Here is a 24730-nt window from a genome sequence, read left to right as displayed (position 1 = left end):
TGGCGACCGATTACAAGAGAAAAAGGAAATTCCTTGCCAATCTTGAAGCAGAAAAACCCAAAAGACGTATACCAGGGTCTCTTACCAACAACGTCTCGAAAGGACTTTCGGCACGATATTACTTTAAGTGCCTCTGTACCTTAGAGGAACTGTACACGGCTATTGTAAAAGATTCGTTCATTTTCATAACGCTGTATACTCAAAAGTATTAATCGTGCAAATATGAGTTGTAAAAGAAAATAACCCCAAATTCTCTCAGTTTTTTGCACACTCTACAAATATTCTATGTGCTCCCTGTGGGTAACATGGTACATGTTCAGGGGCATTTGAAGGCACTGCAACACATTTTATAACTCCATCCTGTCAATGGTCATCCCTGCAGCATTGATCTGTTGCCTGAGTTCTTCTAATGTTTTTGGCAGTAGGAGTACCTACATAAGGTCCTTAATGTGCTCTCAAGGAAGATGTCACAAGGTGTTAAATCCGGTGACCTGGTGAACCAAGGGAGCAAAGAGAGGACATTCTCACCAACACGCCCAATCCGTCGATGCGGAAGTTCATCGGTCAAGTATCTACGAAACTAAATGTTCCAGTTATCCGCCCTGTTGGAAGACAAAATCCACCAATTCAGCAACCAGTTGCAGAATCAATCACAACTGTAGCATATCCAGGTAACATGCACCAGTCACAGTTCTGGTATACAAGCTTGACGCGTTTGATGTTATTTTCAAATATCTTTCCTTTTTGTATGTGTAGTAAGTGTAATAACACTGTAGTTCTCACTGAAACTACAGTATTTTGTGAATAAATGAAACATTTATAGTTGCTCTGCATAATTACAAAAATCCATATTTTCACCGAGATTCGAACATGGGTCGCTGGAAATTTAATAATGCTACAATTTCAAGATCTGAATTACGTAATTCCAAAACGTTTATCACATCTTTTAATAAATCACAAAGACGTGTTTTGTATATAGATAAAATAATTTATTGATAAGTTTACAGTGAAAATTGGCAAAGTCCCTTTTATCAGTGGACTTAACATTTTATTTACAGAACGTGTACTTTTTCATACACATACAGACAAATTTTAGTCATCGTGTCCAGACCATCTTAAACAAGATATGTCACTCACTAAAGCTACTTCTAAAACATTAACGTTTATATACACATCTAATATGCATATGCATTATACAGTTATTTTAAAACAGTAAAAACAGTTAACAGATGTTACAGATACAATTCATCACATTTCATATATATTTCACTTTGTGAACATTGTGCTACGTTCGGACATCCATATCCATGCCTTTAGAGACCCACGAAAAGCGATATTTGAAGCTGAAGTTAACAAGATGAAAGTATAGCGTTTACAATTTTGAGCTTCTCGGTATACGCTGTTTCCTCATTAACAGATAAAATTATTTAATCACTTTAACAAGACTTTGATTATTCTGAACATGTTCCAAGTAGCACATAAATACTTATTTACATAAATTAATACATTTGTATTTACTTTTGATTCTGAATGCAATCCTTCATTAATTTAAGTAAGTGGGTGCTACTTTGGTAGACGGTTGCACGGATTTTGGCGATTTTCCTTTGGCGAGTAATACAACTTATGGTAAACCCATTGCTCGATAAGTTATTTATGGTAGCCGATACTTTGTTGTCATTTTATTTAAAAAAAGCATACTTTTTATTGTGCATAAATTCCGTGTTTAAAATATTATTTATGGCTGTTAAATATTAAAAATCAATTTAATTTTGCGTTTTTATTTGAAATAAAAATTTTATTGTTTATCATATTTTATGAAATTTTATGTTGTGGATGATGTAATCAATGACTTCACCTTACTTTAAAAGTAATTCGTTTTAATATATATAAATTTAATCTAATGTTTTAAATATTATTTATGGCTGTTAAATATTAAAATGCAATTTAATTTTGCATTTTTTTAAAAAATGATTTTATTATGTATGAATTTTTAAATAATTTTATTTCTAGCCGTGATGTAATCAGCTCCCTGATTGGTTACTGACAATTTGTGCATTTCCGCGCCGTTTTAAAATTTAATTCATATCTTCGAATTTCTTCAAAGGTGTCTTCAAAGATGTTATCTAAATTATAATTCTGATTTTCTTGTGGTACTTATCAATAAACAACAGGTTAAATACTCAAAAAAATGTAAGTACATATTTTTTTTTTATTTTATAATTGTATACTTCAATTTTTGTTAAAAAAATTAATACACTATTTTCAGAAATTGCTGAGATAATTATTGACCATATGTTTTAATGTTAATTATATTCTGCATAACGTATTTTAAAGTGTTTGAATTTAATAATATTCTAATTCTTTCAAATGTTGGTATGATGGTTTTTAATTCGATATTCAATTTCAGTAATATTTTAATCTAATTAAACTTTGGCCCAATGTTTTTATAGCGGTGTTTTTATTCTCTTCTTTGCTATATGAAAGTAATAATAACCTTACTTTGTATTTTATACTCATAGTAAATGCATTTATTTACACTTGCCTGCCATCTTAAAAAAAGACATTTTAAACAAAAAATTAATCCATTACTTTTAACGATATTTATTTTTTTTAAGTTTCGAATACTTTACTATGCGTAAAAACAGCGTTTTTCAAGATGGCTGACGTTTGTAAAAATCGCGCCAACAATTGCGCCAACGTAAATCGCCAAAAATCGGTGCAACCGTCTACCAAAATAGCACCAGTAAGTGCATTGATAAATAAAAAAGTAAAAACCAAGCAGGACATTTCTTCAAAAAAATACTTTCTAAACAATTCAATTAGGCACTCACTACATATAGCCTATTACAATGAAAGCAATGGGCAGTTTTAGTACTTTTAAGTGTAAATAGCTTAAATATTTAAATAATAAAATGTGATAATAATAAATTAAAAAAATGAATAACATAGACCAGGAGATTTTCCTCAGCAAATATTTAAAAAACAAATTTGATTAGGCACTCACTACATACAGCATTTTTTAATGAAAGGAACAGACAGTTTTAGTACATTTGGCGCCAACTCAATATGCATAAAAGTGTTTTACTTTAGTTTCTTACAGCTTAGAATAAAAGGTAATGGTTTAATTTGCAAAGTATCACCTTGAGTTCTGATGAGCATATTTTACAACCATCATAAATATCAACATATATTGTTTCTAAGAGTTACATTGCCATACAAAAAGTACTTTTATTATCACAGAATTGAAATTGTTTCAAAAACAAAAATTTTAAATTTACGAAAATTTTTCTCAAACTACTGTCTATCAGCCTGCAAAACGGCTTAATATACAGCACCTAAAATTACAGCACACATTAAAATCAAAACAATAATTAAAATGGACTATAACTAAGGCGATACGTTAAATATAAAAATATAACTGCATACGAAATATGAACTTAAAATGCTGTTTTGAAAATTAATGCTTAGTTATGTTTTTAAAAGTTGAACCATTTGATTGGATTCTACTTTCGTAAATAATCAGATTAATAGGTTAAATTTAACTTCCACGTTTTGCAGATCATGTTGCATTTATATAAGATATTCTGCGTACAAAGAAGTAGTACAATTCAAAAATTAAATTATTAGGGTCTTACTGAAATATATTTTAATTATTAAACTTTATTTCAAATCTACTTAATACTTTTTCAGGCATATCAGTGTTACATCTAACAATATTGAAAAAACTATGAATTTGGGTACAATAATTATTTTTAAGAAATTGTGTGTAGTATGTTAAACATTTTGTATTTTGCTTAAGTATTTTGCATTAGTTAAGGTGTATTATCCTCTTAACTGCGTTTTTTAAAAATTTATATGTTTGATACCATTCGAATGAAAATGTAAATTACTATCTAAATTTTCAAAAATGGTGATGCTGCTCTAAACATCATATTGGGAATCATATCAAGTCGAATTACTTACAATTAGTCTAATAAAGAAGGAGGATTTAACTAAAGAAGAAAATATATTAAAAATCTCTTAAATTAGAAATCTCTTAAAAATCTACCACCCTCTCTGGAAATTTAATAATGCTACAATTTCAATATCTGAATGTATTTAATTTTTAATATCTGGAATGTTACAAGATAGCTAATACAAATGAACAAAGCTTCTCATACAAAATAATATAATTTTGATACGTATCCCATAAAAATACAATAAATTTGATACGTAGCGCATACAAATACAATAAATTTGATATGTAGACTATTCAAATACAATGAATGATACGTAGCCATAAACGCACTGTTAACTTCAAGTTCTATAAACTTAAATAAATGCAATTTAACACACCTTGTAGTGCAGTAATTCCGCTAAATAGTATGAAAACCACTTAAAGCATATTTTAAATTTTATTTGTAAAAATATTTAAGAATTTCGTTCATAATCTTCTGAACTTAACGCTTGAGGTTATGCTGGCATGCGTTTAAAATATCAAGTTGTTTAAAAACCAACACTGACTATCTCCTCTTGTGAATCCTATACTCTGAACGCTGCTCGTGAAGTCTGTACTCTGACAAAGCGTTAATAGTGATCTGTATTAAGCTACAATTCAGAACCCTCAAGATCTCCTTGTAACCAGATGGTTCTGCTCAGAATTAGAATTCAAGTTTGCAATTCGCATAAATTTCAATAATTCTTCAGCTAGGCTATTCAGGAATTAGGTTTTTTATTTAATAAAAATTAAAGACACGGATGTCTTTTACCTTTCTCACCTATTAACATAAACAGTTTTTTATCTGCTATCGGTCGATTCGATCCAAATCTGCTTATATATGCTTAGGTGCCCAAAACTCATTTTATAATGTACGTCTAATGAATACCACTGAAGACCACAAATTTCATAACAGTGCTACCTCTGTCTTATTTTCTATTGCAACAACCCCCCTTCTTGTGCGTCTTGTTCTTGGACAAAGTTAAAAAAACCTGAAGGACAGAGAACGATATCTAAATTCCCAGGCTAATTCATGTTTGATATTTCTGAAGGTATTGCATTTTATTGGCTTAAGTCCTTAAATTGTTCTTCATTTAGTTGGCAATACTGCATTGTAAAGCCTTCGCTTTTCTTTATTTTTGCCATTTTCAAGGCTAATCAATATGGTGTTCATCTAGAGAAAAATGAATACTTCCAATATCTTCATCGCCCTTTCAGATTACCATCTTTTCCAGCCTTTCTCTAACAACATTCAGGGCCAAGAGCTTCATGATGAAGCTTCTCTTAGCAGCTACCTAACAGATTTCTTCAACTTGAAACCACAACATTTCTACAGGAGAGTCACTGGACTCCTACCTGGAAGCTGGCAGACGGACATTGATGTAAATGGTGACATCACTAAGTGAATATTGATTTACGACGTAGCTTGACAATGTCTTCTCATCGTGTATTGTACTCTTTTGTAGTGTGCGTATTTTATACTAATAAAACCATATCGTGGTGAAACCCATAACTCAATGAAGAACGGTGCGGAGTTATGCACCAACAGAGAGGTTGGGTTGTGCAGCTAACTGAGACACCGTCATTCTCTATATAATTTGCAACGTTCTAGAAAGTCCCATAATCTATTCTTAAAGTGTTTTAGGAATTATTGTAATCTGAAAGACTTTGGTTTAATTTAAAAAGAACTAAAATCGATAAAAGTACCGTAAGTTCTGATTAATACCAAGCAAGCTCATATTGAAGATTAAAAACCGTCACCCTCCTTGTTCACCTGTTACGCGTATAAGTGTCAATTTACTCTCTATATTATCTTTAGTTTATCAGCTATGTCTACAACGATGTCTGACATACAGATTAGCTTCCGAAACACTGATTTCGTGATGCTGAACTGAAAGAAAAATTGTCAAATAACTTATTTTAGATTCGCAATATGCCTATTTAGCACCATATTTAAACTCAAATAAATACGAAAATGCAGGCCTATTGCTTATAGCTGAAATTCAAATGAGTAACTAGCTTATATTTTGCAGAATTCTAATAATAAGTTAGATGATTCTTCAGTAAGGTTTCAGCGAATGTGCAATTTGTGAAATATTTTCAGCAGTAACATATGGAGGATTACCTAAACACTAAAATTACAGAAATGTATCAGTTCGAACCATGCAGATAAAAAGCGCTGACAGTAAAAGATTACTTCTTGCATCGTAGGGGGAGAATTCAGTCGTTTTTCGTTTGCATTTCGGAAAGAAATTTGTTAAACTGTTGGTTAGTAAAGAGCCTGATATAATAAAGAGGGTTAAGTTTCATCTTACTAAGTGTTTTACTCAGGTAAGTTCAAATTCAGAACTAAGTGAAGACTTTCATTATTCTAATCAGATGTTTCGGATAAATATTAGGAAAGATTTTAAAAACAATATGAAAATATTATTATAATTTTTAAGTAATACGTTATTGAATTAACTAAAAGTCAATAGATTCCAGAAAATAAAACAACAAAAGTTAACGACTTAACACTCATTTTTGTTCAATCCTCTTAAGAATTACCGAACTTGAATTACTATACTGTGACTTAAGTAATACTTTATTTACACATTTTGTACACTAAAACTGCAGCAAGTGATATTAAAAGGGTTCAAGTTTAAATTTTACTGGAATGGATCTAATTCTCACTCTCATTAAAAGAAATTTTAAAAGAGGTTTCCAAATTATTATTTTTTTAATTTCAAAGAACTTTCTCACTAATATGCCTTTTTATCTCTCTGTATTTTTGTTATTCTTATCACATTTTTAACTCATTTAATACTTGATTTATGTCAAGTAATTAAAGCCTGTGTTTACTTTATCAATTCAACAGACAGATTTTAATATTTAGTATCTTTAATTCGGTAAAAATTTAGAACAAAGGATAGCTTTGAATTTCAAATTAGGTTTCCATGAAAATATTATTTTTTTAAATTAAGGTTAATTTAATTTTTAAAATATGAAACAATCACCTCTTAACAATAAGTAAAACACAAAGTTTCATATTTGAGACAAAATAAAGGTATTGCATTAAGCGAAAATATTTACCAAAAGTTTTACAGAAAATACAGTTTTATTGTCACAATTTCCTCTCTAAAAATGCTAATAAAATTAATCTTCTCTTACTTTGTGTTTTTAAACGAAACATTAGTTTTCATAGCACAGTTTCGATACATAAATTTGCGAAGACACAAACTATATATTTAAGAGCTATAAAAATCAAACATTTTCCTTTTCCTTAACGTTAATCTTTAGCTGAAGATTTCTTAAATAAATGTTTCTGCTAATGTGCAACTGAAGACACTTTACATAAATGTTTAATAATGAAGTTACGATTAATGAGTTATTTGAAAAGACAATGTAGTGGTACAAGAAGAATTCATAGCTTAGTGACGTTAGTTTTTCTTTATATTAATACATTTGCCCTTTCTTAAAAATTGCCTAAATTTTAAGACTTACTACAGTATATATGAAGATAGTTAACTACATTAAAAGACGTCCTCTTATTCCTTCCTGCTTTAAAGGAAAACTTATAAATTCTTTATGTACTGTTCAAGCAAATTTCATTGGATATTTTAAAAAAGATTTTGCAATCAAACTTTGTCTTCAGATATTATAAATTTCATCGAATTCGTAATTTGTGAGAACATAATTGAGATCCTTTATCGTCTGCAATTTCCCGAGCACAAGATTGCTAAAATATCCCAAAAAGTTTACATGCATTTGAACTCAATTTAAATTCTTATCTGCTATATTTTAGTAAATATACTTTAAAATACTTTGATACGGAAATATTAATAAAAAAGGAGAATTATGCTTACTCTTTCTCATATTTTTATTTGAAGCATTAGTTGCAATATTACAAATTTAAAAACATCTTGAAATCTCGTTTCCCTTCTAAGTTATATTATTAATTTCAGAAAATTTTAATTTTATAACCCTTAAAGCAGAGAAGCTTTTAAGAGAACACATTTTTCTATGAATTTTTTGATAAATAGGATTTAAAAACGAAAGCGGTGTCTAATAAAGCATTAGATGCTCTTTACTTCAAAGTGTCTTTGAAGAAATAAGTTATATCAAATTTATCCTTTATGCCTTGAAATTTACTGACTATGAAACACATAAAAATTTAGATGCATTAAACTAACAGAAGTGAAACATGCTAGTTTAAAAATTAAATTTTATTTTATTTTCACTTTCTTTAATTATAATGAAATTGCTTTCAAAGCCATGTTCAGTTATTTTAGAATACATTTATAAATCTAACAAATGAGTAAAAGAAGTTAAACTTATTTAACGTCCATAGCCTAGATAGCTGAATTTTATATGTGTTCCTTCAACTAAAATATTATGAGGCAAATACTAGGTTATAATATAGCACTGCTAACTTTTTATACAGCAGATGGGCATGAAATAACTAATTCACTTAATATACATAATCTAGCATTAATATGATTCTAATATATAGCTAAAGCTGAGCTGAAAAAAAGAACAGTTAGTAGGATAAATATTAAATTTTTATCTTCTTAAGCGCTATCATGTTAAAGCCCTGAAACTAAGCACTCTTCACCTACTGTTTAGGCAGAATAGAATTGATTCAAACGAAAGAATAGTTTCAATTAAAATGTTATAAATTCAGACTTCTTTAATCATATTTTTTCTTAAAACCATTATCAATGCAATCAGCTGTCGAAACCCATAGGATTGTTCCAAATTTTGAAACACGTTTTCCTTTAACATCAACTGCAAATGTTGCATCGAGAATACTGTAATTTATAATACAAAATATTCACAATATATTACACAGACACAATTAGCAATGTGCGAATAAACAAAATGTTCTTTCTCACTCGTACAGAAAAAACATCGTCCCATATCAAAACCATAGTTCTCTTTCTTTGGATACTCATACGGAAGAACATCACATGGTTACTTACTCAAGCACTACTTGAATCACAGATCAGTGATCCGATTGGAAAGAGACAGAGGAAGGGGCGGGGACAAAGAGATGACGCAGTGATTGACGTCTGAGACAATGAGCAAACGGTTTCGAATTCATATTTTTTAAACTTTTTCTTCACCTCATTTTACTTGATTTCTTATTTTTGCTTCCATTGCTGCTTTAATTTGCTTCAAGCTCGCATTAGGGGAATGGATAAATATTTGAAAAAGTGTTCGTAGCAGAAAACCTTTAAACGCCATGTTGTTTTTTCAGGTTGTTCAATTCTTCTGTCAAGGGATCAAAAGATTTCTTTTTCTGTGCATTCTGAATCATCTGCTTCAAAAGAGGAATGGGACTCTGCAAGAAGAAGAAAGTAACATAAATGCTATTTTTATATCTAAAGAAAAAACACATGTGTGTATATGTTACCGTGAAAGACCGAAATTGGAGAATGTCGACTTTCACCGGAGAATGTCAACATTCACCAAATACGTCAGTGAAAGATCGAATATTGCACTACATTCTTGTATATTCGGACCCTCACCGGTGTATGTCGACAATCACAGATATGCTCTGGTGAAAGTTGAAAAGAGAGGTTATAAAGTGCCATAATAGTTTAAGCTGTTGCAATAAATAAGATTTGAATCACATTAATTTAGTAAGTTTTTTATTACTGTTATTTTACTTTCTCATTTAGAACGTACTGTATAATTAAGTAAGTTTTTTTTTAACTTCTATTATTTTCCTTTCTCATTTTGAATGTACTGTGTGTTTTAGGTTCTCATGTTCTTAAGTTCTTATTTCAAGTCTCAAATGCGTTTATTCGCGACTGAATGACGGAGAAGAAAATATAATATTGTTATATGTTCAACATCCACCATTAGTTTATGGTGAACGTCGACATTGACCGGTGTAAATAAGAGTATATGGAAATAGGAGTATTTGGAAAATATTTCGGACATACACCAAGAGACTATGTGAATGTTGACATTCACCGGTGAAAGTCGACATTCTCCAGATTTCGGTGTTTCACCGTAACATATGTATCTAACATACAGTTGAGTAAATGATTCCTGAAAGCGATCTAAAAAATGCTTGCATTTTCTTTGTTGTCAACGTTAGGGTAAAAAGAAAAAATAATTAAGATTATTACGTTAATATCTCGCAACAGAATGGCTTAGAAATTTCAAGATTAAACTATTTGTCAGAGAAAAAGGATCTTGAATTATACCAATCAGTTATGATTTTATGACGTAGTTTAAAAGTGTACAGCGAAAACTGTCAAAATGGCAAACATTTAGGTTTTACTTTCTTAAGTTCCTTAATGTTTGAAAAAAGATGAAATTTTGATCGAATGTAAGCAAGTAAGCTTGTAAGGATCCTAAGTTTTACTAACGTTTATTTTATTTTAAAACTGCACTATCACTTCTTATTTTCTACTTCCGGCCAGAATTAAATGCTTTAACTTGTTTATGCAAATTGTCTTGCTAACGCCCAAGTATTTAAGTTGTGGCTTTTTACCAAGATTTAGGGAGAGAGAAGGAGATTTAGGAAGCAAGCAGCTTGCCACTGCAGTTTTATGAGTTTTCACTCAGTTGATGGTTGCCTTTAAGGTCAGAGGTGTAGCCCTCTTGATATTTGTAAACGTATTGTAGTTTCAGCACCTCGGCGTACTACATACGTACCCTTTTAAATAAAGGCCAGTCGTAGTGCTAGGCATTTGTATACTAATTCAAAGTTAGCTTTTAGTTATAGTTAGTAGTTTTATATTCTTACGTTCAGACCCCAAGTGGTTGGTCTTTGTTTAAGTTCGGGAGTACTTGTAAAAGTATAGAAAATGAAGGGTTTCGTATACCCTTCCTGCTTGTGTCGTCTGTTATACACACAAATCTTGAACATAGCTTGAGTAAGCTCCCTGTTCCTATTCAGGATACATCATGTTTCCAAAGCAAATCAAGAGAAACACAAGTCCTGATAAGCTGTGAAAAAAATTGTTTTAATATTTGAAGTTTCATAATGCTGTAACTGTTACTTAAGCAAAGTAATTTTGATTGGCATGCTACGTCATATGGCTGTTACCATATAATAAATTAATTAACTCACCCTTGCCAGGTATATGGCATCAATGGGAATTCGTATTAGTATCTGGAGAGGTTCACAGACCATTCATTCAAGAATTACCACTGCACCAATTTGTATTATGTTGAAGATTGGCATTTAATAAAATCTTAAGATTGAGCAAGGAGAGTGTGTGCAGCACCCATTAATACAAAATCACTGTAGCAATTTTCTCTGGAGGTAATGCAGATAGAACTTCTTAACGAAACACAGACCGTATCCAGTTCACCCATGGGAAAGCTCTCACGGAGCCAGATCTCAGCTGGTATTTGAATCCGCGTCATAATACTGAGTGACGTTAACCCCTGTCAGTTAGTGGGCCAGTTATAACACTGATTTTCTTCTAATTTCATTTACAGTCATTGTGTTACAAGCTTGCATTTCTCAGCACTAAGATGTTAATTTGAAGATATTAGTGTTAGGAAAATCTATATTATTTTCTTTTGTATCATATTCTTCACTCTAATTTCTCCTCTAGTGTTTTTATTGTACGATTTCATTGCAAAGTTTTCAACTTAATTCCTAAATTCAAAACAAAGAACTGCTCCGTAAGTATAACATTTCCTGGCGCTTCCAAACTGATTTTGTTTCTGCATGAACCCTTTGTACATGCTTGTCAATGCCGATGACTCGTCTCTTAAAATCTAAGCTGAGACCTTTCAATCCCCCTTTGCATTGAGGCATAGAGATGAAAAGAAAAAGGAGCGGATGTAGAATATAAAAAATATTCTTCCTGGAAATTCAATTTATATGTTCAAGTAGGAATATAAAATGCTTTTATACTGCATGGAATAGAGTATAAAAGCATCTTATACTTCTGTCTGACCATCGACATATTTTCTACTTCCAAAACTTAGTTGCTATGCCCGAAAGTCACTTCCTAGCCTCTTTTTGTGACTGATCTCCAGCCACCACTCGTAATAGAATATTATGTGCATTGGAACTATACACTACATTTTAAAAGCCCTATGTTGGGAAAAAATAACTTACTTTAAAACTCTTATGTAAAACAACTCACATAAACAACTTCTAGGGCGATTCTACTTGAAATATCAAAATTTAATCAGTAATCTTCGAAGTAATATCCATTGGAACATACACACTTGAAGAGCTACCCTTAGTTCACTAACTTGTAATGTTGTGGTTCTTTTAACCTGCACGCAACAATAGTGGTGACTGCTATGAACTGGAAAGTATACAAAGTTTTGAGAAGGGTTTAAATCCCTTTTTTATTCAACTTTAGAAATTACAGATGCGTGCTCTTGACGCTCACAAACTACGCCGACCCGGCGGTAAAATAAAAATAAGAAACTAAAAATGAATAATAACAAGTGACTACCTACGAGGCTTTCTAAACGTAACTAACCTAACCGCGTTCTAAGATACCACTGACAATTCAGCAAACTTCTGAATATTACGTTGAAAGATTTAACTATCTCCCGAGGCAAGCACACAGGCCGAAACGCGTGATTCTTCAATTTCTACCTAGCCACCTCCACGCTCGTGAAGCAAGAAAGTACACTTTCGAACTCGTTTCCCTTCTATTTAACTCAGATTACTTCCGCTGACAATTTGAATACTTTGCGCGTTCTACTAAAATTTACATACTCTGGCATTGGCAATTTCAGGGGAAAATAAGGCTTGACAGGAAAGATAGTTTAAACTTAAAATAAATGTTAGTTAAAATAAATATAAACCCTACAAACTTAACTTTAACTTTGGTGTCTTTTCTAAGTTCTTTATTTCCCCTTGTATTTCCTCGCCAAGATGCAAATTAAAAAGGTCAACGAAAGTATTTAAATGAGAACGTTAGACAGAGTCTTATTTCGCTAATGTAACGCACGTATGCTATTTTGTCCTCCAGCTGTTAATCTTAGTAGCGACTACGCCTTCTGGCTTTTTAGTTAGTCTATCTCCACTGTAGGTTGAGTCAACCTGCAATAGTAAATTAAATTGCGTAATTTAGAACTACCTCTTAGCTTTTGGATTTATTGTTAAATTCTCTTAAGTTCTCAACGCAAGTAGTCGGTGTTATTGTAAGCACAAAGTCCGTGCCTTTATGTTAAAGAGTTGTAATAAATAAAAAAGTGCATTTTACGACATTTCTCTGTTGCGTTACTCTTCCAGCTGTGCGAGAAGTCGCCAGGATAATCTTTAAGTTCTAGACACTTTGTATGATAGCTAAAGAAAGCAGATCTTATACACTTGCTCCAGTTCTTCTGCTACGCGGTGAAGCGGTGAGAGAATGTCACATTTGGTACGCGAGACAGATTGTCCGCTATGTCTATTTTAATAGCTTTAACGTATTGGAAACATTTAGGCCTTAAAATTGCCTCGATAAGAGAAGAACAGAGAAGTCGAAGGATGGCAAACTTAGCAAATAACGTGGTTCGTGCACTTCCGGAATCTGTTTCTTATTGAAGAAATCCATTCGCCTGTGTGGATCCAAATGTGACACGACGCGAAATGGTTTAAAAACACATTAATTCGTTTTACTCCGCAGCACAAAGTATCCAGTCTCGCTTGATGTCCTTTCATTTATTCCTATTATAGAGAATACGTTAATTCCCGCTGACCGTGAAATTAATGTGCTACAAGTTCCATAGGCAAGACTTGAATATAGTACGGACTTTTGAACGTGGGCATATTGGTACATCTATCCGATATTCGATTTGATTGTATGCTTTCTTCTTTCATCTCTTCTGAGTACAAGAGTGTACACTGCATAATGTTTATTTCAAACTATTAAATTAAGGAAAAACAGGCGTAAATGAATGCTATGTTAAATTACGATTATTATCTCAAAAGGGGCGTTAGCCCAAATGGGCTATTAGTTTCGAAACGGGATTTTGCTTTGAATCTCTATAAATGGTCACTTTTCAAACTGTTGCCACCAAATACCATTGCCACGTATTTTATTTAAAGAAATTAAATAATGAAGAATCTGCATGATGTATGAATGTTTTTTGCAATGTGAAATCTAAGCTGAGACTTTTCAATCCCCCTTTGCATTGAGGCATGGAGATGAAAAGAAAATGGAGCATCCAGTTTTGAATAACGTACTCCTCCACACAAACATGGGCACCTAGAAGCACCCGCATTCTGAATTTCGATTTTATATTTGATATTTTTAAAACTTCAATTAATTTTTAATAAACTCAATGATTTGAAAGCGAGCAGTGGCTACTCTGTACGGGATAAAATATTTTATCTCCAGCGCAAATAACTGTCTATTGAAAATTCTGAAGACTTTCTGTTTTTAAATATCTCATGACTTGAATTTTATGTAGCGCAAGTGGGAAAATCAAGATGTTTTATAATTAAAGTTTGCACACAAAGTTTAATAAAAAGATAAAAACCATTTTGCTAGCATTTTACTAAGAAACCAGAATACTGATGTAATTAACTGAAAAATATATTCGACACTTAAAACTGCATTTGGAATTCTAAATTTTGTAAAATTAAACAAAAACTGTGTGATTTTGTTTTAAGAAGATTGCGAACTCAGCGACAGGGTAAGAACTCTTCACAAACCTTTTTAGGCCATTGCTAAAATCTGATTCCTTCCATAATTTTTTAGTTTTTTTCTTCCTTTTTTCAAGTTTTATGGCTGTTTTGTAAGATATATTGCTTTAATTTTAATTAGTTTCTCACATTGAAAAATTCTAATTGATTCCGCTTCGCATTTAAAATTACAAAACAGAAAACTATCTCTTTTACATGCTTTGTCACGAAGGTCATTTAGTAGCCAAAATTTAGACTAGCCGTCTCTGAGTTTTATACGCGATCTCTAAAGAAGAATGCATTCATATTTACGAATATCTAACTACAGTTATAAGTAATGAATTCTTAAAGTAAGAATAATCTAAAGCCATAGCAAAATAAATATTATTCTACTGTAAAAATGGTTAAGAAAAATACTTATTTGTTTTAGAGTGTCAAAAATAATCCATTCTTCAGAGGGAAATATGTAATAAATGAGATCATTTACGTTAGACTGTTATTTCAAAAGCGTTATATCGGCTTGTAAATGTCAAAAATTAGAAATGATTAGACTGTAGGGTTCCAACTTTTATTTAGATAAAATGTGGAACCTTACAATCTAATCCTTTCTGATACAATACCCTACAATACTCTACAATCTAATCCTTTAATTCACCTGAATGTGGAGGATCCTAGTGAATAATCGCTAAGCGAATAATCGCTTTAGGTCAGGCACAAAGACGAAAGCTCGAGAAGGGTTAATTACCCTTTATTGCTCAACATAAGAGTTTAAAAGATGGCCCCTTTCTCAGGGCGTATAGAAAAGCCTCCACTTGGGCTTGAACTCCAAATAATAAGAAATAAGACTTAAATAATGATTAAGTAAAGAGATATAGCCGAAGCTATCAAAATTCTAAATAGTTGGTCCCCTAAATATCGAATAAGCTAGCGAAGCTATCAAGGACCTGTAATACGGCTTAGCGTAGTAACAGCCTACATTACCTTGTGCTTGCCAGCCCGATTAGGTACTACGAACAAAAGATATTTTAAAAATAACCATTCATTTATATTTCTTAGTTGTTAAAATATGGTAAGCATTTACAGTCATAAGAGATATCTTGCAAGACGTTATGAAATAATTGATTGCTGACTGATTAACTTGATAGCGAACATGGAATCTTATTGCTTCATTCCAATGTTTAGATGACTCAGCAGGGGAAAAGTACTTCAATGGTTTGTAAAATTTCTTTAGCCAATAAAGCAGTTTTTGGAATCCGGAAACGAACGTTATAAAGAATTGGACGATAATAATTGGTTATCCGATCTGTATTTATCACAGATATAACAGCTAAACTGAACGAAGATCTCCAGGGAAAAGAAAAAAAAACCTTTTTCACTTGACTGGGACTGTAACTGCTTTTCAGGTAAAGTTAAATTTGTGGATAAATCAGATAAAAAAAACCATTTCACCCATTTTTTCAGAATTTATCAAGCCATATTAATAACCACAAGGCAACAGAGAAATACTCGGAAAACCTAAATCCACTAAAAAATAATTTTGAACTCCGCTTCTCTGATTTCCATGAAATACAACCAATATTATTATTCATCTCAAACCCACTTGCCTAAATTAATATTTCAGATGTATTACATAAGAATGGAAATATGTTTAACGAAAGTGTTGATGTTTTGGAACTGCGCTCGCGAGAGACCAAAGGTTAAGCACCACTGGTCTAGAGAGTCGTTGCCAAAAGGCAAACGCGCTCTAGTACGAAATTCTGAGGCTCTCTCTCGAAGTTAGTGGAACTTCGACTTAAATGCTACTCTTACTCGTTTGTTTTCAACGCGATTCTAAAACCACATTTTGTTAGGAAATTGTAAGCTGAAATTAGGAAGGAACAGGAAAGTAACTTCAACTAAAATTAATTGTTAGAAACTTAGGATAAACCTTACAACGTGGTGCCGTCCAGTCTTCTTAGCAAGCATATACTGCTACTAGACCCTAGGTGAAAGTTTCGGTAGCGACGTGTATGTCAAACTATAAAATGAATACAACAGGTAAAGTATTCTAAAGACATTTTTACTGAAATATTTTTAGATGGCACTTACTTACAACTTCGCCAACCACTTTGTCAGGACTTGTTTTTCTATTGAATTGCGTTGGAAACATGAATGGTCCTGAATCGGAACAAGGAGATTACTCAAGCTATGTTCAAAAAGGTGTGAAGAAGACAACACAAGCAGGAAGGGTATACGAAACCCTTTATTTTCAATACTTTACAGGTATTCCCGAACTTCGGGATACAATGACCAACCACTTGTGGTCTGAAAGTAAGAATATAAAAACTACTAACTAAAAACTAACTTAATTACAAATGTAATATACAAATGCCTAGCACTAATATTGGCCTTTATTTAAAAAAGGTACGTATGTAGTACGCCGAGCTGCTAAAACTACGATACGTCTGCAATTATCAAGAGGGCTAAACCTCTGGCCTTAAAGGCAACCATCAACAGAGTGAAAACTCGTAAAACTACAGTGGCAAGCGGCTTGCTTCCTATAACTCCTTCCTCTCTCTTGCTTGGCAAAAAGCCACAACTTAAGTACTTGGCGTTAGCAAGACAATTTGCATAAACAAGTTAAAGCATTTAATTCTGGCCGGAAGTAGAAAATAAGAAGTGATAGTTTACTTAGCTTATAAGTTTTACTAACGTTTTAAAATAAACGTTAGTAAAACTTAGGATCCTTACAACTTGTGGGGAGGAACTTAAAGACAATGGTAACAAACTAAATTAAAAGAAAAACTAGTAGTTCAAGACTACACAAATTAATTTTAATTAGCTGACTGACTCAGAAACCTGCGCCGGCGTGATATTAATTTCAACGGCAAGAAGGGAAAGTCGAGTTTAAAAATTCAAACATCTGGTAGAAGTAACAACATGCGCAATAGCTAATTAGCACATATTACAGCTTTTTTCAAAGTTGTTTTAATTTTATTGGAGATATACTTTCACCCAGCATTCAAATTAATTACGAAGATAATTGCTTTATTCTTTAGATTTACAACTAGAAAGTAACGAATATTGGCGTATTGCCGTATGAAGAAATCTAAAATTTAAGATTCCTTTCAAATCTGAAATTTTCACTGAACGTTGTAGAATTTCTGATGTTAAATGACTAGTTATTACGATTTGAGACTTTCTGACTTCTCTTTTCCGTATTCTTCATCAGATTAGCTTTTTGTGCATTTAAGCTGAAAGTTCTGAATCTTTATATTAGAGCTTCTGACAAAGACGTCTTGCTGTTAGCATTTTCGACAGTTCTGCTTTAAAGGATATTCCAGCTTTAGCATTCTCGCTAGCCGAGGTTTTAAATAGGTGCCGGTAAAATAACTGAGTCAGTTTATACTATTTAATACAGTGCTTCGCAACCGGTGTACCGCGGCACACTGGTGTGCCATGAGTAGGATATAGGTGTGCCGCAATCAAATACATGTATTTGACATTTTGCAATTTTTTATCATGTATTTAATACAGAATGACAATTTTTTTTCCTTAATAATGTCTATTTTAAATGCTTTTATATATTTCACTGTTGTGTGGTTGTGTGTGTGATTGTAAGTGTGTCAGCATTTGAATTTTTTCGGCATTTCCTTGATAACTCGGAACTCTTTGGTGTGCCACGAAATTCCAGAAAGATTTTTTGTGCGTCGCAGGTGAGAAAAGGTTGCCGAGCACTGATTTAATACACGTTCACTTTAACATTCATTCTACTTCACCATTTGGGGAGGGTTAAATTAAAATTTAACAGTCCCCTAGACCTAGTTAACTAGTAGTTTAAACTATTAACTAAACGTTCTCAAAATTGTTAGTAATTCTCATTTAATATACTCTAAAGAGGCTACGAACTTCACCTAAGACTGACACATTTATTCAAGCTTTTAACTTACCATATCTATGCTTGAGCCATTTATTTATTTCCAGACCAACTTTGCAGTTGCTAAGAAAAAGAATCTTTTCACGACATTCCAGAATCGGCAGGAATACCAAAACTACACATATCCAGCTATATGAATTCTTTATAGTAAAACTAATTGCCACTCAAATCTATCTATATAAATACTGGGCGATTTTCGTGGTGAAATGACGCAAAGAGGAACGATGTAAATTAAATGAATACTTAGTGATACTTAAATAAACATATACGCCACAAACTGAAATTCATTACATTTTTTACAAAATGCGTAATATTTCCGCTATGAAAAGAAGTAATTCACTCACTCCAAAATTTAAGTTCTTTATTCAACTGTGCTAAATCCAGATTTTCCGATCAATTAGGTTTTCTGTAAAATAAATATAAATTGTATAAATTAATTTACTGATTTTACTGTAGTTGCGCAGACTCCAGAAAAAATATAAATTGTATAAATTAATTTACAGATTTTACTGTAGTTGCGCAGACTCCGGAAAAAATATAAATTGTATAAATTAATTTACTGATTTTACTGTAGTTCCACAGACTCCGGATGGGATACAAACGCAAAACATTACCATTTTCAGCTATAGTAATTGACAAATGGTTCCGAATATTTCCAATCAATGATTCATGAAACGTTTTGTTTTGCAAATTAAATTAGCCATTATACAATCTGAGAGTACCCTGAAAATTCTCCCTTTTCCCCCTCCCTTTCTGATTTGGACGGATGCGTTCTGAAGATGGTTGATGGTTCTATAGTTGGTAATGGTTGATGGAGTTCCTAAACTTTTCATGGTTTAACTTTAATTAATAGCCACTGCAACAGACTGGTTTCCGACTATGACGAAACATAAGAAAAAAATGACATATCAGTCTGTTTGGGACAAACAGGTGTTTGAAAACAATTTTTCTACTAGCTATTCCCTTTCTCACAAAGTTTGTAATGGGGCAACAGTTTGCCCTTCAAATGATAAACCAAAGTAGTTCTTCGAGACTGTCTGTTTTACATCATGGGACAAATCAGATAAACTGCTTTAACTATTTTTTTCAGAAATTATTTTAATGTGCGATACGACTGTAAGATTTCCTCACCATAGTATGATATATTCTTGACATTTGAGTGCCATTTCCCATTACTGGCAATGAGAGCATTCTGATGAAACTGAAAGCCCTTCCTCAACTCTCGATAGATTTGATTTGATTGAATGAAGTGATTTTATCTGATTTGATTTGTCCAGAATATGCTTTATTTGGTATAAACAAAACACATAAGGCTCTCTCCTAAGGCAGGAGTGTCTTCATGGAGGATTTCATAAGGAAAGGTGGAACGTATCCAAGTTAAACATGAGGGAAACCACGAACATTCCCATGCAGCCAGTCTGTTTCCTAGAATCGTACCCATCTATCATTGTTCTTCAGCATTTTCTGGACTCGAATCCAAGTATCATTGTTCATCAACATTTTTAGTCGGTAAATGATGGACGTTCACATTGGGTATCAACATTGGTTAATTAAGTATTTTTCTTTAACAATAAAGAATTTCTACTAAGAGAAGCATAAGGTTTTTTATATTTATACGAATACATTTTTCTATTTTTTAGAAACTTTATTTGATGAGAGTTATATAAAATACACATGTGTACACAGTTATACACAGTTATATAAAATACACATGTGTAAATTTCTAAAAGTTAATATTTTAATTTGAGGAAGCTAGGAAGTACTTCTAATGGCATTTATAGATATAAGAACTTAATGAGCAAATTTATCATTATAAATTTAAGTTAAAATTTATCATTGAAAAATCATTGTAAATTATAAATTTAAAGCTATATTCCTTTTAGTTCAAACATACTTTAAAAAAGTTAAAATCCTACATAATCTAACTTATCTCAACTTCTACATTGTTCTATTTCCTTCTAACGTCTTATTAATTAACTACAATATTCATTATTCTAAAACATAATGTTTAAAGCTCAAATAACGGTAATTAAGTCAATTATCTCTAATGTCCCCATGGAAAACAACAGGAATTCATTTATTTCGAAGAACACAAGATAAATCAAAAATCAGGCGCTATTCGCCAGAGACCATCTACGTCATAATGACGCAGAGGTACAAAGATGGCCATTCAGCTATTTTTGGAACAGGAATTTACGTCATTCGGATTTTGCCGCATTGAAGCGTTTGCTATTTATGGGTCCCATAGCGTGCTTTCATGAATGGGGCACTTTCGGAAAACTTCTGAATGAGGCCGCATCCCGATCGATTCTGGATTCGGCCAATCAAATCAGAGCTCCATTTATTGATCCCGCCTACTTCTTATGACGTCAGAAGGCTCACGTAGGTTCAAGTGCTCTCCTGTAATGCAGCTATGGATTAAGTTGCCTAACTTTCATGCATGAAATACTAAAACTCTCAGTATGTACACTTTATCTCAATCTTTGTGATAATAACTTGGGAAAAGTAATTACGTCCGAAAATATTTTTGGTGTTACGTTTCGAAACTATTTTTATTTATGTTTAAATTCCAAAGACGATACTTTTGGATGAGAAGTTATTTGTTCAAGAGTAAAACGCATTTTGGTAAAGTTGACAGCTGAGAAAATTAAACTTCCTTTAGAAAGTTTTCAGCGGATTGAAGTGTAAATTATTAAAAACTAGTGTAGCGTTTATGATTATAATTTTTAATATCAAGTAAATTATCAATAATCCCACAATTAATTAACATGGGTATTTTAATCCAAATTTTTACTTGTGTTTAAAACACATTTACCCTTTCCTTTCACGTCCATGAATTTCATTTTACAACGTGAATTTTCTTACTGTGCTGATATATTTATACTTATCATATGTTTAATCACGAGTAACTTCTCAAAACTTCTTCTTAGTATAAAGTATTCATTTAAAACCATTAATACAGTTTCAACATTGGGAACATAAAGGAAGATGACAAATCAGTTATATCATAATTCCATCATTTACTGCCTCAAACAACCCTTTCTAATGCAGCTTTGTAATTATTTTGAAGGCAGAATTAATCTTAGAGCCTTTTATCATTGGAAGGTCACATCTTGATTTAAAAGCTGAGTACTCAAACAAATAATTCTATATTTAGCTTTTAGTTACCTGTGTAAGCAATATCATAAAGCTATGAATTAAAATGAATTCAACGTTTCTTTTTCTGTATCTCCATATTATGATTCACATATTGTCATATTTTCTATTCTTGAAGCACTGCGAATTCGCGTGGTGGCGGATAGCTCTTATATAAAAGCAGCACGTGGCTTCCTTGTACGGCTTATTAAGTTATGCACATTCTTTACTAACTTAATCAATTAATAATTTTAAATTATTTCCTCGAATTTCTTGTATAAATGTTGCAACTTAGAAATATAAGCAAAAAACCAATTTGTTCTCGGGCGTTTAAAATTTGCCTGTAAATGTATTTTCTTTGCAATTGTAAGATTACTGCGCTGAAATTAGATATAAAGGCTGGAAAATCGCTATTTCATTTCCATTAAAATAGATGCGCTAGGGCCATTTTGTTGACAGTACACTAATCAATTTTTTGCAGCTCTTAAACTGTTATTAATTTTTTCCATACAGATATAACAATGCATTAGCGATCCCTCAAGCCAAAGGGAAAATGACATAAAAAATTACAGAATTCAAAATTAAATATCAAGGTCAATTATTGCCGTACGAGAATCAAACTTCTTGTGTTATTGTGTTTTCAAACGTGTAAAAAACTTTTCTAAATATACGTACAGGAACTGGGAGACCACATTCAAAGTTAGATTTCATTATCTGCCGGAAATTATTTTTTCTTAAATTTTAAACTGCCAAAACATGAATATTTTCGTTACTTAAAACAACTCTGTCACTGGAAGTATATGACTATGATCGACAAACAACGATTCCGAAAAAAAGACCTGGTAAGAACTTTTAAGCCGAGTAAGAGGGATATATATATATATATATATATATATATAATAATAATAAAATATCATAGTCAACAATACACTTAAATTTCTAACTGTATGTTCTTTTTCATTTTTAATGGCGACGGTCTCTTATTTGAAAGTACGTGGAATTAAATCCACAGCCCCGTAGTCAAGTTGTTTTCCCGCCTTTTCTACACGTACAGTTATAGAATGTTCTGGAAATATTTAAAGCGAACTGGATTGGCTGACGAGGCTGACGTCATTTCTTGGAAGCTCCGCCTTTCCAGACGCTATAAAAGGACTCGCGAAGGAATATCGGGAGCTTTTCTTAAATGTCACGATGCAGTAAACTTCATACAAAAAGTTATTAGTAATTCTTTTTATTTACTCCGGATATCTGATTTTGTAATTGCTATTTCTCCTGAATAATAATAAATGGATCCTGTTTTTTAAACTTATCGTCTGATAATTTAAGTTACGACTACATTTATGATTCTTCAGCATTATATTTATTCCGGACAAATGCTGGTACATCACATATATATATATGCGCTTGGTACTGGGAAGATGCTCAGATAGACGTTATAGCAGTCCTATATACAAAATTTAAACGTTCTACGGCTAATCATTTTTGAGTAGGGCAATATATATACCTACGTAAGTACAGACGTCACCAAAAAATGCATTTTACAATCCGTTTTTGAAAAGAGAATCCTTTACTCTGCACATATGTACAGATCTTACGGGAAAATATCGTACAAATGGATTTGGTAACGATCAAAATGAATATTTCCGTTGAAATACGAGAGCCGAAATTTTTCGCGATTACAATATTTCCTTTACTTCGTACAAGGAAGTAAACAAGGAAACCTTACACTAATAATCTAAAGAACTTCGTCGAAGTATGTGTTTATACTTTTCAACTGGCAACCGTTTTTGATGCAATATGTAGACACGAGGTATGTTTTTCTATATTTGTACACGGTACATTTTACTGTGTACATTGTAAATTTCTCTGCGGAACTTCAACTAACATTTTAATTTCGATGTGTTAAATAATTTTAAATCATATATCCCATATCTACATTATGTACTATTGGCAGTATATTAATTTAAGTATATATTAATAAAATTCAACAATTTCTTCTTATTTCCTGTAGAAATGTCGCAACTTAGAAAAATAAGCAAAGAAAAATTTGGTCTCGATCGTTTAACATTTGCCTGTAAATGTATTTTCTCTGCAAGTATAAGATTATTGCAGGGAAGCTACATAAAAAGGCTTAAAAACTGATATTTCTTTAAAATAGCTGCGGTAGGGCGATATTGTTGACAGTATACTAATTAATTTATTGTTGCTTTTATGCTGTTATTCGATTAATTTTTCCCATATTAATATAGCAATACATTTCATTTCAACATATTAATGTAGCCTTTTTAGGGCGAAGGATTAATTTTATCATTCAAGTCAGAAGATTTGTTGCATTTGCTTCTAGGTGTCCAAAACAAGAAAGATCTGATATTTACAGAAAATTAAAGCCGAGAGCTTTCGAAAGAGTTTCCGTGTGTGCTTAAATAGAGATGTTCCGTTTTGGATCTTACGGAACGAGAATTTACAGGAAATATCTTTGCAACAAATAAATGATATTGTTATATTTGCAATCATGCTTTCTTGGAATCTTGAATAAACTCTGGAGTTCCTTTCTAGCAACCTATACCAATGACCTTCGCTAGGCTGAAACACAAAACTGCAGTAAATAAATAGGAGTCATTGGCTTTACGAGTTAATTGCAGCCTCTTAATTAAATGCATCTGTGCATATAATTCAAGCTCATTCAACTATGTTACGTCCTTATGCTTAAGCTGATAGGTATATACATTCAGTATACCTCTCAAACTCCTGTTCTCGAACTACTGTAACCTGATAATCTATGTTAATTAAAACTGCTATATTGTTGCTTCGAAATGAAGAAATAGGATAGGATTATACGTCTATGTTAGTCACCAGCTGTCCCCCGTCTTTCATCATCTGCCACCACTTGCCGTGTGACAACTTTACACATGGCTTATGCCACCATAGTATTTATTTCCTTTAACCATTTGAAGGCCAAAACGCCCGAGATGGCCATTCATTCAAATGATTACAACCACTCGAAACGGCAGAGATTGCGAGTTCATTTTCTTCCCCTTCTAAGGTACGCATTAGCAAGTCAGTTTCCCCAAATGCATTGTATCAGTTTACTGTAGGCAATTTATCCTAAAATTCT

The 24730-nt window shown here is 32.1% G+C and overlaps 1 protein-coding gene across 1 annotated transcript in view; it reads right to left on the bottom strand.

Moving 5' to 3' along the window:
- Window positions 1-967: 967 nt before the first annotated feature.
- The window catches only part of LOC118182970 (uncharacterized), a 67806-nt gene continuing 44043 nt past the window's right edge, over window positions 968-24730 (bottom strand). The window contains exon 6 of the mRNA XM_085812088.1: window positions 968-9299. Coding sequence (XP_085668214.1) covers window positions 9192-9299 — 108 coding nt within the window. The 3' untranslated portion in view covers window positions 968-9191. The remainder of the gene's footprint in view (window positions 9300-24730) is intronic.

The sequence above is a fragment of the Stegodyphus dumicola genome, chromosome 2 (assembly GCF_044657685.1).
Source record: "Stegodyphus dumicola isolate Sdum_Otavi_A_Nest chromosome 2, ASM4465768v1".
Lineage (NCBI taxonomy): Eukaryota > Metazoa > Arthropoda > Arachnida > Araneae > Eresidae > Stegodyphus > Stegodyphus dumicola.
The sequence above is the reverse complement of the archived record's forward strand: the minus strand, read 5'-3'. Positions and strand labels throughout refer to the sequence as shown.